The sequence below is a fragment of the Pyrgilauda ruficollis genome, unplaced genomic scaffold, assembly GCF_017590135.1.
Source record: "Pyrgilauda ruficollis isolate IOZ18807 unplaced genomic scaffold, ASM1759013v1 scaffold148, whole genome shotgun sequence".
Lineage (NCBI taxonomy): Eukaryota > Metazoa > Chordata > Aves > Passeriformes > Passeridae > Pyrgilauda > Pyrgilauda ruficollis.
Genome location: NW_024513432.1, coordinates 854,660 through 869,257, shown reverse-complemented (window position 1 = coordinate 869,257; position 14,598 = coordinate 854,660). Strand labels below are relative to the sequence as shown.

The 14,598-nt window shown below is 58.5% G+C and overlaps 1 protein-coding gene across 1 annotated transcript in view; it reads left to right on the top strand.

Annotated features, from left to right (window-relative positions):
• The window catches only part of FBN3 (fibrillin 3), a 75,913-nt gene extending 61,496 nt beyond the window's left edge, over positions 1-14,417 (top strand). Inside the window, 19 exon segments of the mRNA XM_041460740.1 lie at positions 36-164; positions 2,119-2,238; positions 2,488-2,613; positions 2,693-2,845; positions 3,420-3,485; positions 3,755-3,880; positions 4,115-4,234; positions 4,721-4,843; positions 5,285-5,416; positions 6,294-6,419; positions 6,854-7,060; positions 7,766-7,891; positions 8,454-8,576; positions 9,421-9,537; positions 10,057-10,185; positions 10,604-10,723; positions 11,346-11,577; positions 11,906-12,074; positions 14,043-14,417. Coding sequence (XP_041316674.1) covers positions 36-164; positions 2,119-2,238; positions 2,488-2,613; positions 2,693-2,845; positions 3,420-3,485; positions 3,755-3,880; positions 4,115-4,234; positions 4,721-4,843; positions 5,285-5,416; positions 6,294-6,419; positions 6,854-7,060; positions 7,766-7,891; positions 8,454-8,576; positions 9,421-9,537; positions 10,057-10,185; positions 10,604-10,723; positions 11,346-11,577; positions 11,906-12,074; positions 14,043-14,417 — 2,819 coding nt within the window.
• The last annotated feature ends 181 nt before the right edge of the window (positions 14,418-14,598 follow it).

Genomic DNA, 14,598 nt, shown 5'->3' with positions numbered 1-14,598 from the left:
GTGGCACCTGACGCTCTTGCCGTGGCTCTGCGCAGACGTGGACGAGTGCTCGTCGCTGGTGGGGCAGGTGTGCAGGAACGGGCAGTGCATCAACAGCGTGGGCTCCTTCCAGTGCCTGTGCCAGGAGGGCTACGACCGCACGCCCGACGGCAAGAACTGCGTGGGTGAGTGCCGCTCGTGTCCACTGCAGTGTCCACTCCAGTGTCTGCTCCGGTGTCCACTCCAGTGCCCACTCGTGTCTGCTCCAGTGCCCGCTCCAGTGTCCACTCCAGTGTCACCTCCAGTGTCCACTCGTGTCTGCTCCAGTGTCCACTCCAGTGCCCGCTCCAGTGTCCACTCGTGTCTGCTCCAGTGCCCACTCCAGTGTCCACTCCAGTGCCCGCTCGTGTCCACTCCAGTGCCCGTTTGTGTCCACTCCAGTGTCCACTTCAGTGTCCACTCCAGTGCCCGCTCCAGTGCCCGCTTGTGTCCGCTCCAGTGTCCACTGCAGTGTCCCCTTCAGTTCCCACTCCAATGTCCCCTTCAGTGTCCCCTCCAGTGTCCCCTTCAGTTCCCACTCCAGTGTCCCCTTCAGTTCCCACTCCAATGTCCCCTCCAGTGCCCCCTCCAGTGTCCCCTCCAGTGCCCGCTCCAGTGTCCACTCGTGTCTGCTCCAGTGCCCGCTCCAGTGCCCACTCCAGTGCCCCACTCCAGTGTCCCCTTCAGTGCCCGCTCCAGTGCCCGCTCCAGTGTCCACTCGTGTCTGCTCCAGTGCCCGCTCCAGTGCCCACTCCAGTGCCCCACTCCAGTGTCCCCTTCAGTGCCCGCTCCAGTGCCCGCTCCAGTGTCCACTCGTGTCTGCTCCAGTGCCCGCTCCAGTGCCCACTCCAGTGCCCCACTCCAGTGTCCCCTTCAGTGCCCGCTCCAGTGCCCGCTCCAGTGTCCACTCGTGTCTGCTCCAGTGCCCGCTCCAGTGCCCACTCCAGTGCCCCACTCCAGTGTCCCCTTCAGTGCCCGCTCCAGTGCCCGCTCCAGTGTCCACTCGTGTCTGCTCCAGTGCCCGCTCCAGTGCCCACTCCAGTGCCCCACTCCAGTGTCCCCTTCAGTGCCCGCTCCAGTGCCCGCTCCAGTGTCCACTCGTGTCTGCTCCAGTGCCCGCTCCAGTGCCCACTCCAGTGCCCCACTCCAGTGTCCCCTTCAGTGCCCGCTCCAGTGCCCGCTCCAGTGTCCACTCGTGTCTGCTCCAGTGCCCGCTCCAGTGCCCACTCCAGTGCCCCACTCCAGTGTCCCCTTCAGTGCCCGCTCCAGTGCCCGCTCCAGTGTCCACTCGTGTCTGCTCCAGTGTCCACTCCAGTGCCCGCTCCAGTGTCCACTCGTGTCTGCTCCAGTGCCCGCTCCAGTGCCCACTCCAGTGCCCCACTCCAGTGTCCCCTTCAGTGCCCGCTCCAGTGCCCGCTCCAGTGTCCACTCGTGTCTGCTCCAGTGCCCACTCCAGTGCCCACTCCAGTGTCCACTCCAGTTCCCACTTCAGTGCCCACTCGTGTCCACTCCAGTGTCCCACTTGTGTCCCCTCCAGTGTCCCCTCCAGTGTCCCCTCCAGTGTCCACTCCAGTGTCCCCTTCAGTTCCCACTCCAATGTCCCCTTCAGTGTCCCCTCCAGTGTCCCCTTCAGTGTCCACTCCAGTGTCCCCTCCAGTGTCCCCTTCAGTTCCCACTCCAGTGTCCCCTCCAGTGCCCGCTCCTCTGGCCCGGCTGGTGCTGCCCATGAGGTCCCCAAGCTGGTCCCAGCGGTGGCATTCTCCAGGAGCACCCACAAGTCCCCTGGAAGCAAAGCCTGCTGTTGAAATGCCCCTGGGGAGCTGGACTGCTCCCTCCCTGCCTCTACCTCCCTCCTCTCACATGTTGGGACCTGCAGGCAGTGGGACAAAAGTCCTGTCCATGCCCTAAAGTCCTACCAGGGATGCCCTGGGAACCATCCTGGAAATATTTCCCCTCTTCCCTGTCACCTTTGGGGGAAGGCAGGGCCTGGTGCACCCCCAGGTGCTCAGAGCAGAGCCCAGACCCCACCCCTGTAGCTATGATATTTTATTAAAAATCCTTTTGTAGGATTTTTCCCCCTGGCTCTTTTCCCCTCTCCAGACATCAACGAGTGCGTGAGCCTGCCCGGGACCTGCTCCCCGGGCACCTGCCAGAACCTGGAGGGCTCCTTCCGCTGCATCTGCCCCCCTGGCTACGAGGTGCAGAACGACAACTGCATTGGTGAGGCCGGCTCTGTGCCCCCAGCACGGCCCCTGCACAGCCCAGCCTGTCCTTCCCGAGGGGTCCAGGGCACCCCAGCACCCCCAAAGCCCTGCTGGGAGCCGGGCAAGCCCAGCTCGGTGGCACGGGAGGCTCGGGGGTGTTGCTGTGCCCGTTTTCCCTGCGGGTGGGCTGTGGGGTGGGGCAGGGGGGGTGTCCACCCCCCTCAGCTGTTCTAATGACCCCTGGCTGTGTCCCTGCTGCTCCCAGACATCAACGAGTGCGAAGAGGAGCCCAACATCTGCCTCTTTGGGACGTGCACCAACACCCCCGGCAGCTTCCAGTGCGTGTGTCCCCCGGGCTTCGTGCTGTCCGACAACGGCCGCCGCTGCTTCGGTCAGTGCCCGATTCCCGGAATTCCTGCACCAATTCCCGGCAACCTCCCTGACCTTGGCACGTCCCCATCCTCCCCCAGACACTCGCCAGAGCTTCTGCTTCACTCGCTTCGACAACGGGAAGTGCTCGGTGCCCAAGGCCTTCAACACCACCAAGGCTCGGTGCTGCTGCAGCAAAATGCCCGGGGAGGGCTGGGGAGACCCCTGCGAGCTGTGCCCCCAGGAGGGGAACGGTACGAAGGGGACAGGGCTGGGGTGTCCCCAGGGGAGGGCTGGGAACGTCCCCAGGGAGCAGTGCTGGCTGTGTCCCCATGGGGCTGGTGGGTGTGTCCCCATGGAAGGGGGATGGCTGTGTCCCCATGGAGAGATGGCTGTGTCCCCATGGGAGAGTGATGCGTGTGTCCCCATGGAGAGATGGCTCTGTCCCCATGGGAGCAGTGGATGTGTCCCCATGGAGAGAAGGCTGTGTCCCCATGGGAGTGGTGGGTGTCCCATGGAAGAGGGATGGCTGTGTCCACCTGGGAGCAGTGGAGTGTCCCCATGGGAGTGGTGGGTGTCCCATGGAAGAGGGATGGCTGTGTCCACCTGGGAGCAGTGGAGTGTCCCCATGGGAGTGGTGGGTGTCCCATGGAAGAGGGATGGGTGTGTCCCCATGGAGAGATGGCTGTGTCCCCCTGGGAGCAGTGGGTGTGTCCCCATGGGAGCAGTGGTGGTCTTCAAAGCCCATTTCAGCTGCTGGCAGCAGAATCCCATCAGCACATCCCACTTGCCTTTCTCTTTTCATTCCCACTTTCCTCTCTCTTGCAGTTGCCTTCCAGGAGCTGTGTCCCTATGGCCACGGGGCCATCCCAGGCCCAGGTGACACCAGGGAAGGTGAGGCTGCGTGGAGGGATGAGCAGAAGTTTGGGCTGGGGGGTTGTTGCCTGGAATGGACCAGACCTGGGCTGCTGGAGAGCAGGGTGGGATCCTGGGGGCACACGGGGCCGGGCACCCCCAAACCCCCCAGACTGCTCACCAGGGGCTCATCCCTCAGCTCTGGAAAGGCAACACCCGAAACTCCCGGGTTCCCCTGAGCATCCCCTGGCAGTGCTGAGGGGACAGGGCTCTTTGTGGCCGTGTGAAGCTGCATTTTCCATTTCCAGACGTGAACGAGTGCTCGGAGAACCTGGGGGTGTGCATCAACGGCGCCTGCATCAACACCGACGGCTCCTTCCGCTGCGAGTGCCCCTTCGGCTACAACCTGGACTACACCGGGGTCAACTGCGTGGGTGAGGCTCTGGGGGGCTCTGGGGGGGTGCCCTGCTCCCTCCTGCTCCATCCCCCTCGCTCCAGAGGGGATGGATCCGTGTGTGCACGTGCAGGGAGGGAATCGCTGCTCCCCCGCCCCTTCCCTTCCATCCCGGCTCTGCTGGGACACTTGGAGTGCTCTGCCTGCCAGAGCCCAGCCCAGCCCTTCCCCACCCTCCTCCTCCTCCTCCTCCTCACGCTGCTGTGCTCCCCAGACACGGACGAGTGCTCCATTGGCAATCCCTGTGGGAATGGCACCTGCACCAACGTGGTGGGAGGCTTCGAGTGCGCCTGCGACGAGGGCTTCGAGCCAGGGCCCATGATGACCTGTGAAGGTAATGACCTGGGGGACAGCCCCTTCATCCCCACCACGTGGGCTCTGTGGGACCCCCTGGTCCCTGCCTGGGCTCACCCCTTCATCCCCACCATGCTGGGCTCTGTGGGACCCCCTGGTCCCTGCCTGGGCTCACCCCTTCATCCCCACCATGCTGGTCCCTGCCTGGACCAGCCCCCCGTGGATGGGGTGGAAAAGCTGGATGCTCCTCTCCACACTGGGCTCCTTCAGCTCCCTCTGGAGCCCAGGAGGAGGCCTGGAGCCCTGGATGAGCACAGGAGCTGCCTCCCCAAGGAGCAGCAGCCCATTCCCACCAAAGCTGCTGGGACACCAGGGCTCTGTCCCTCTGCAAGGGCAGACCACAGCAGGAGGCTTTGGTGGAGCAAAGCTCTGCTGGGATGGATGCCCAGGGAGGGTGGATGTGCCCTGGGGAGCTCCTGCCCCTGCTGAGGGCACCCAGGTGAGTTCTGTCCCCTCCTCCCTGCAGACATCAACGAGTGCTCCCTGAACCCCCTGCTCTGCGCCTTCCGCTGCATCAACACCTTCGGCTCCTACGAGTGCACCTGCCCCTCTGGGTACGCCCTGCGGGAGGACAGGAGGATGTGCAGAGGTAAAACCCCTTCTGCAGCCAGCAGGGCACGGCCCAAAGTGTCCCCAGCCCCTGCACCTGGCCAGGTGTGCACAGGGAAGGTGGGAATTCTGCGCTGGCTTTTCTCACCGTCACCCGCCTCGGTGTCCTGCTGGTAGGAAGGAATTCTTCCCTGGGAGGGTGGGGAGGATTCCCAGAGAAGCTGGGGCTGGATTTCTGAAGTGTCCAAAGCCAGGCTGGACAGGGCTTGGAGCAGCCTGGGACAGTGGAAGGTGTCCCTGCCATGGCAGGGCTGGCACTGGATGAGTTTCAAAGTCCCAACTCATTTTATGATGTTTTTTAACCTGTGTGCCAGGCAGCCTGGCCCGAGGCTGCAGGGAGGGCTGGGGCAGGGCAGGGGTGGCAGAGCTGGGCTGGCAGGGCTGGCAGGGCTGGCAGGGGCTCTGATGGGTCTCGTTGCAGATCTGGATGAGTGTGCAGAGGGGCTGCACGACTGCGAGTCCCGGGGGATGCTCTGCAAGAACCTCATCGGCACCTTCATGTGCATCTGCCCTCCTGGCATGCAGCGCAGGCCCGACGGCGAGGGCTGCACAGGTACCAGGGCAGCCTGGGCATTCCTGGGGCACAGACAGGAATGTTCCTCTCTGAGGGATCACCCACAGACCTGTGCTTTACATCCCTCTTTGCTTTACATCCCTCTTTGCTTTACATCCTTCTTTATTTTACATCCCTCTTTATTTTACATCCCTCTTTGCTTTACATCCCTCTTTATTTTACATCCTTCTTTGCTTTACATCCTTCTTTATTTTACATCCCTCTTTGCTTTACATCCTTCTTTATTTTACATCCTTCTTGGTTTACATCCTTGTGCTCCTCCCTGGGCTTTCCCACGTGTCACAACTTCCTGAGTGTCCCAGTAGGACACACAAAACCTCTGTCCATCCCTGGACCTGTGTGTCACCTCCAGGGTGACACAGCCCTGGGCCACGCGTCCTTGTCTTTGAGTTTTCCTCAGTGTTCCAAGCTGCTTTTGGGATGGGTAGGAATGAGCAACCCAGAGCTGCAGGGACAGAGACAGCTCCAATGCAATGCAATGCAATGCAATCCAATGCAATCCAATCCAATCCAATCCAATCCAATCCCATCCAATGCAATCAAATCCAATCCAATCCAATCCAATCCTATCCAATCCAATCCAATCCAATGCAATCCAATCCAGTCCAGTCCAATCCAGTCCCAGCAGCAGCTGGAGCATGGGCAAGCCAGGGAAGCTGAATTCTGCCCACCCTGCTCTGGGAGAGGTCCGGGATGGGTGGATGTTTTCCCCAGGGCAGGTGGAGGTTCCTCCCAGCTGCCCAAACACAGAAGGGATCCTCAGGGGCTCAGTGAGGGCTCTCCACGGGGAGTGGGGAGCTGGGGAGGTTTGTGCCCGGCCTCAGCAGGGCTGTGTGTGTGTGGTGCCTCCCTGCAGATGAGAACGAGTGCCGCACCAAGCCCGGCATCTGCCCCAACGGGCGCTGCGTGAACACGGCCGGCAGTTACCGCTGCGACTGCAACGAGGGCTTCGAAGTCAGTCCCTCGGGCACCGAGTGCATCGGTAATGTCCCTCCCGGGCTGCTGCAGCGCCCCCCCGGCGGAGCAGGCGGCTCTGGGGGTCTTCAGAAGGGCTCAGAGAGCGGGAAGGGACGGGGGACAGGGACACAGGGGATGGCTTCCTGCTGGCGGATGGGATGCTGCGGGGGAATTGTTCCCTGGGAGGGGTTGGCACAGGGTGCCCAGAGAAGCTCTGGCTGCCCCTGGAGCTGTTCAAGGCCGGGTTGGATGGGGGTTGGGGCACCCTAGAGTAGTGGGAGGTGTCCCTGCCGTGGCAGGGGTGGCACAGGGTGGGTTTAAGGTCCCTCCAACCCAAACCACTGTCGGAGCATCGCCTTTATCCAAACCCCCCCAGGTTCCCTGGCACCGCCTTCTCCACCCCCCTGGTGCTGGCACTGCCTCAGACCCTGCATTTTTGTGTCCCCTTTCCGTGCCCAGACACCCGCCAGGGCTTCTGCTTCACGGAGGTGCTGCAGACCATGTGCCAGATGTCCTCCACCAACCGCAACCTGGTCACCAAGTCCGAGTGCTGCTGCAACAGCGGGCGCAGCTGGGGCCCCCAGTGCGAGCTGTGCCCCCTGCCTGGCACTGCCCACTACAAGAAGATGTGTCCCCACGGCCCCGGCTACTCCACGGATGGCAGAGGTGAGTGGGGCAGGGGGGGGCACAGGGATGGTCCCCCCAGAGCAGACAGGGAGCCTCTGCAGGGTACCCCAGCTCTGTGGGAGAATCCAGCCTGTCATGGGGTGAGGGGAGCTTCAGACCAGCCTTGGATTTTTGGCTTGATTTTAAGGAATCCCTCTGGCCTTCAAGGTTTTAGGCCTTTAAGATCAGGTCTGTTGTAGAATGAGTTGTTTATTAACAAAGGAGATAAAAGATCTTAATCAGAATTACTTATTACACAGTGTAAAATGAAAAGTGGTAGATTACAGCAGAACATAAACTGTGCAGATATCGAGGTGTTAAAGCTGGCAAAAGAAATAGGATTGATCAGGAGCCAAATGTAACTTAGCGTGGAAATAATGATAAATTAACAGAGTCCTTCACTCAGCCTTCATCCCTGCTCTGGGGAGAAGCCCCACACACCTCCAGGGAATGTGCAGAGGATTTCTGCTTTGTGACAGCTCGGCCACAAACCCAGTTCCTCTTCCCAGCTCCCACTTTAGCAGGGGGATGTTTATTGCCAGTTGGGAGCTGCCAGACCACGGCGCCAAAATAACTCCGAGGCACTTGTGCTGTGTGAATTATCTGATAACAAACACCAGATAAGCTTTTCGTGGGGAGCGAGCTGCCCTGGCATTTGGGGACAGAGCAGCTGTGGCGCTGACAGCTCCTCCTGCCCCTCCACAGACATCGACGAGTGCAAGGTGCTGCCCAACCTGTGCAGGAACGGGCAGTGCATCAACAGCATCGGCTCCTTCCGCTGCCACTGCCGGCTGGGCTACACCCCGGACATCACGGGCACGGCGTGCCAGGGTGAGCCGGGCCCCCTGCGCGACCCCAGCATCCTCGGGCTGCCCTCCCCGCTCCTCAGCCCCGCCCGGGACCCGCCCTTCCCTCGGCTCCTCCGCCCTGTTCACCTCCAGGTCCTTCTTTAACTCCTTAAAAATGAGCTCCGTGTCTTCCCCGAGCTCAGGGGCTGGCAAGGACTGGGATGCTGAGGTGGGATCTGGGAGCTGCCAGCCCCACCCCCCCCCAGGCAGCACAGGTGGCTGCAGCCGTGCTGGGATCCAGATGTTGGCATAAAAGGCACATCTGGAGTCACAGCGCTCTCTCAGCAGGATTTGTCCCAGATTTGTTGTGCTGGCTCGAACTGAGCTGCTCCTCCAAATCCCTTGGCTCTGCTCAGCTGCTTCCTGGAGAGTGAAAATGGGGTGTTTGTCCAGGAATGCCAGAATCCATGGGGATATCTCATCCCCGAGCACAAAACCTGGCATCACCTTGTGTTCAGGAGACCCTGAGTGGGCTGGGAGGTCTGAAGGGTGGAGGGGACCCTGCCCAGCAGCACAACCTGATGTGTTTTGTGTCTGGAGTGCAGATCTGGACGAGTGTAACCAGTCCCCAAAGCCCTGCAACTTCATCTGCAAGAACACCGAGGGCAGCTACCAGTGCTCCTGCCCCCGGGGCTACGTCCTGCAGGAGGATGGCAAGATCTGCAAAGGTACAGAGCCAGGAGCAGAGAGCTGCCTCCCCCTGGCAGCTGGGGGAGAGGGGACAGGCCAGCCAGACAGGGACAAATGTCAGTGGGAGGATGTGGGGAAAGGTGCCACGCTGGGCTGGTGCGTGAGGCTTTCACCCTCCCACGCTCCAGGTGTGGCTGATCAGGGGAAAAAAATGCTCCTGGCCCTTTGCTGGAGACTGCACAGCACATCCCGGGCTCCAGGGAGCTCAGAGGGATGTCCCCTGCACGTGGCATTGTCACCAGGCAGGCTGGGGCTGTGCCCACCCCCCCAGTGCTGAGGAGCCTGGCCTGAGGATCTGGGAGAGCCTGGGAGGTGTGACGTGCAGGAGAGGCTGGGGAACATCCCTGCATCTTCCTGTGGGGTGTATCCTGTACCTGTGAGGTGTATCCTGTGCCCTTGGGGTGTATCCTGTGCCTGTGAGGTGTATCCTGTACCTGTGGGGTGTATCCTGTGCCCATGGGGTGTATCCTGTGCCCATGGGGTGTATCCTGTACCTGTGGGGTGCATCCTGTACCCATGGGGTGTATCCTGTACCTCTGGGATGTATCCTGTGCCCTTGGGGTGTATCCTGTACCTGTGAAGTGTATCCTGTACCCATGGGGTGTATCCTGTACCTGGGATTTGTGACTTGCAGGAGAGGCAGGGGAGCACCCCTGCATTTTCCAGATGTGTCTGTGTTACCCCGAGGTGGGGACAGGTTTCTCCTTCCCCTGGGAGAACTTCAGGGGTGTTGTTCCTGGGGCTGCTGCTGTGCATCCACAGGGCCACTGAGGTGTCACAGCCTCAGGGGGATGAGCTGAGACCTTTTCCTTGTCCCTCCAGACTTGGACGAGTGTTCCACCAAGCAGCACAACTGCCAGTTCCTCTGTGTCAACGTCATCGGGGGCTTCAACTGCAAGTGCCCCCCTGGCTTCACCCAGCACCACTCCTCCTGCATTGGTGAGTGCAGAATTCCTGAATTCCTGCCCTGCCCATTCCCTCGGAGCAGCTCTGGCTCAGGAGAGGCTTCCCAGCCCCCAGACTCCCCAAAGTGATCCCTGCCCCTCTGCACTCACCCTGGCAGTGGCTGCATTGTCCCTCTGCTGCTCAGCCTGGGCTCTGCCCCAGCATCTGAGGTGGCCACAGGGCCAGGGATGGATTTCCAGGTGGATTTCCAGGTGGATTTCCAGGTGGCCAGGGGTGGATTTCCATGTGGCCAGGGATGGGTTGCCAGGTGGCCAGGGATGGATTTCCAGGTGGATTTCCAGGTGGATTTCCAGTGGCCAGGGATGGATTTCCAGGTGGCCAGGGATGGGTTTCCAGGTGGCCAGGGATGGGTTTCCAGGTGGGTTTCCAGTGGCCAGGGATGGATTTCCATGTGGCCAGGGATGGATTTCCAGGTGGATTTCCAGGTGGATTTCCAGTGGCCAGGGATGGGTTTCCAGGTGGCCACAAAGCCCTCCTGGTGGTGTTTTGCAGACAACAACGAGTGCACAGCTCAGCCCTCCCTGTGTGGAGCCAAGGGGCAGTGCCTGAACACCCCGGGCAGCTACAACTGCGAGTGCCAGAAGGGATTTTCCCTGGACAGCTCCGGGGTCAACTGTGAAGGTGAGGCTGGGGCTCCAGGGAGCTTCCATGGGGAGCAGTTCTGAGGTTCTCTGAGGAGCCCCAGTCCAGATGGGAGCTCCCAGGAGTGTCTGGACAGCGCTCTCAGCGTCGGGGTGGGGTTGTTGGGGGGTCTGGGCAGGGCTGGGGGTTGGACTGGATGATCCTTGGGGAAGGGATTGGTGCCAAATTCCAGCAGGAGAGATCTCAGCCTGAAGCAGAGCAGAGCTGGGGACAGCCCAGGCCTCAGCTGGAGTCAGGGACATCCCAGCAGGGATGTCTGGGAGCCAGGGGTGTCACTCAGCTCCCAGAACTGCAGAACTGCAGAGCCAGAGGGAGGCACAGGAGCAGCCTGGAGGGTGCCAGGCTGAGCCAGGGCCAGGGGACAGTGGCTCACTCGCTGTGTGTCCCTCGGGTGCAGATGTGGACGAGTGTGACGGGAACCACCGGTGCCAGCACGGCTGCCAGAACGTGCTCGGGGGGTACCGCTGCGGCTGCCCCCAGGGCTACGTGCAGCACTACCAGTGGAACCAGTGCGTGGGTGAGTGGGGGGCACACCTGGGGAGCTGTGCCCTGCTTGGGGAGGTGTTCCCTGCCCTGGGAGCTGTGCCCTGCCCTGGGAGCTGTGCCCTGCTTGGGGGAGCTGTCCCCTGCCTGGGAGAGGTGTTCCCTGCCTGGGGGAGATGTCCTGTACTTGTGGGGTGTATCCTGTACCCATGGGGTGTATCCCATACCTGTGGGGTGTATCCTGTACCCATGGGGTGTATCCCATACCTGTGGGGTGTATCCTGTACCTGTGGGGTGTATCCCATACCCGTGGGGTGTATCCTGTACCCGTGGGGTGTATCCCATACCTGTGGGGTGTATCCTGTACCCATGGGGTGTATCCCATACCCGTGGGGTGTATCCTGTCCCCATGGGGTGTATCCCATACCTGTGGGGTGTATCCTGTACCCATGGGGTGTATCCCATACCTGTGGGGTGTATCCTGTACCTGTGGGGTGTATCCCATACCTGTGGGGTGTATCCTGTACCTGTGGGGTGTATCCCATACCTGTGGGGAGTGTCCTGTACCCATGGGAGTTACCCTGTACCCATGAGGGACATGCCATGACTCGGTGACTCCGTGTCCCCACCTTTCCACCCTCCACGGCTCCGTGCAGATGAGAACGAGTGCTCCAGCCCCTCTGCCTGTGGCTCTGCCTCCTGCTACAACACCCTGGGCAGCTTCAAGTGCGTTTGTCCCTCGGGCTTCGACTTCGACCAGGCCTTCGGGGGCTGCCAGGACGTGGACGAGTGCTCGGCCGGGGGCAGCCCCTGCAGCTACGGCTGCTCCAACACTGACGGGGGCTACCTCTGTGGCTGCCCTGGGGGCTACTTCCGAGCAGGACAGGGGTAAGGAGGGCCAGAGGGGCGTCCCCAGCTGCGAATTGTGGGGGGATGTGGGACAAGGAGCCCCCAGCTTCTCCTCCTTCAGCCCGTCCCCTGTGCCAGCGCGTCTCCTGCCCCGCGTGCCTGATGCCAGGGATGCCAGCAGGTGCTCTGTGGTTACACCCAGTGCATTAATTAATCTGTTAATTAATGAAACCACCTTGTTGTGGTGTCTCTTGGGCACGTCCTCTGCCGCACCCCACACGTTCCCCTGGGTGTTTCCCACACGGGAACCCGGCAGCGGTGGCATTTCCATTGGATTCATGGATTCCCTCTGCTCCTCTGCCACCAGCCACTGCATTTCTGGCTTGGGATTTGGGAAGGGTCCCTACCTGCCTGCGCCCCAAGAGGAGGATGAGGACAACCTGCTGTCCCCTGAGACCTGCTACGAGTGCAAGATCAACGGGTACCCCAAGAGGGGCCGGCAGCGGCGCAGCGTCAACGGCACGGAGAGGCACCAGGTGAGAAATCCAGGGCATCCTGGAGGGGCTGGAGCAAGGCAGGAGCTGCATCCCTTCAGGAATACACAACTGCAGTGGATCCCATTCCCTCAGTCCAGGCAGAGCCAGCAGCTCATCCCTGTCTGCCCAGGTTTGGCATCCCCAAGCCCTTCTTGTGAAACCAAGGAATAAAGCTCACGTTTCCCATCCCTGGAATTCTCCAAGGCCAGGCTGGACAGGGCTTGGAGCAAGCTGGGATAGTGGGAGGTGTCCCAAGGGGCTGGAACAAGACTTTTTAAGGTCTTTTTCAGCCCAAACCACTCCATGGTGCTGTTCCTCAGAGGGAGTTCTGGCCTCTGTCCAAAGCTCTCCCGGGAATTTCACAGCCCTGGGCAGGAGAGGTCGTTTTAGGGCTTGGAAGGAGAATGGTCCTGAGTTACTGATCTTCCCTGGGGTGGGAGCTGTGTGCTGGGAGTTCAGTGCCAGAGGCACAACCAGCACACCAAGAAACCTAAAGCTGTCACTTCCCAAAGTTGATTTAGGGCTGAATTTCCCTAAACCAAACCCACCTTTTCCTGCCCCTGAGCCTTCCCTGAATGTAGTAATTCTATATCCTCTGAACTGAGAGAGCCATAGTTCTCCCAGGACAACCCTGGGAAGCTGTGAGAAACTTAGACTAAAGAATTCCAACAATTATTATCTCTCTCTCTCTGTAACCACATAGATATGGTTATAGGTATAGTTCTCTGTTAGATATATAGATATATATATATAGATAGTATAGTTCATCTGTTTGTAGATACAATTCTCTGTTAGATATATATATAAATATATAGATAGATATAGTTAATCTGTTTATAGACACAGTTCTCTGTTAGATATATATAAATATATAGATAGATATAGTTAATCTGTTTATAGATATAGTTCTCCAGAGTGTACTACTCATAGGTCACCCATAGCATGAAAAAAGATTCCTAAAGGCCAATCAGGTCTTAATTTCACCACTGTTTCTATAAGAACTGTATAAGATTTTTATAAGAACTGTATAAGATTTCTCTAAGAACTGTATAAGATTTCTACAAGAACTATGTGAGATTTCTATAAGAACTCTATAAGATTTCTATAAGGTTTCTATAAGAACTCTATAAGATTTCTCTAAGAACTGTATAGCATTTCTATAAGAACTGTATAAGATTTCTATAAGAACTATAAGATTTCTACAAGAACTATATAAGATTTCTGTAAGAGCTGTATAAGATTTCTCAAAAAATTTCTCTAAGACCTGTATAGTATTTCTATAAGAACTGTATAAGATTTCTATAAGAACCCTATAAGATTTCTCTAAGAACTGTATAGCATTTCTATAAAAACTGTATAAGATTTCTATAAGGTTTCTATAGGAACTCTATAAGATTTCTATAAGAACTCTATAAGATTTCTACAAGAACTCTATAAGATTTCTATAAGATTTCTCTAAGAACTGTATAGCATTTCTATAAAAACTGTATAAGATTTCCATAAGGTTTCTATAGGAACTCTATAAGATTTCTATAAGAACTCTGTAAGATTTCTATAAGATTTCTATAGGAAGTCTATAAGATTTCTATAGGAAGTCTATAAGATTTCTATAAGATTTCTATAAGATTTCTATAAGATTTCTATAAGGTTTCTATAGGAACTCTATAAGATTTCTATAAGAACTCTGTAAGATTTCTATAAGATTTCTATAAGAACTCTATAAGATTTCTATAAGGTTTCTATAAGAACTCTATAAGATTTCTATAAGAACTCTATAAGATTTCTATAAGGTTTCTATAGGAACTCTATAAGATTCCTATAAGAACTCTGTAAGATTTCTGTAAGAACTGCAGGTTTCTCATACCCAAGTGTCTCTTCCCGCCTGCTGACCACGGGCTGTCTGCCCGTGGGTGACACCCACTGTCCCCGCTGCCCCCTGGGTGACACCTGCCCCCCTTTCCTTGGCAGGAGCACGCCGTGAACTTGGCCAGCATGGACGTGGAGGCGCCGCTGTCCATGACGCTGAACCTGTCGGAGCTGGCGCACAAGGAGCACATCCTGGAGCTGCTGCCGGCCCTGGAGCCGCTGGAGAACCGCGTGCGCTACGCCATCGCGCAGGGCAACGACGAGGGGCTGTTCCGCATCCACCACAAGGAGGGGCTCAGCTTCCTGCACCTGGGCCGCAAGAAAATCCTGCCGGGCACCTACCTGCTGGAGATCGTCAGCGTGGCCCTGCCCCGCCGGAGGGAACTGCACAAACTCGAGGCCAGCAACCACCTCGACTACTTGGCGGGGGAGCTGGGCCAGGCGCTGAGGATGAAGCTGCAGCTCCAGCTCTACTAAAGGCACCAGAGACCCCCCCAGTCCCACCCGACAGCGCAGCCCTGCCCCTCGCCACCCACCCCGCGAACAACGGGCTCCTCTCCTGCCACCGCCGCCGCCAGCGCTGGGACAGCCGCGGGGAATGTCCCTGGGGTCAGCCATGGGGAATGTCCCTGGGGTCAGCCATGGGGAATGTCCCTGG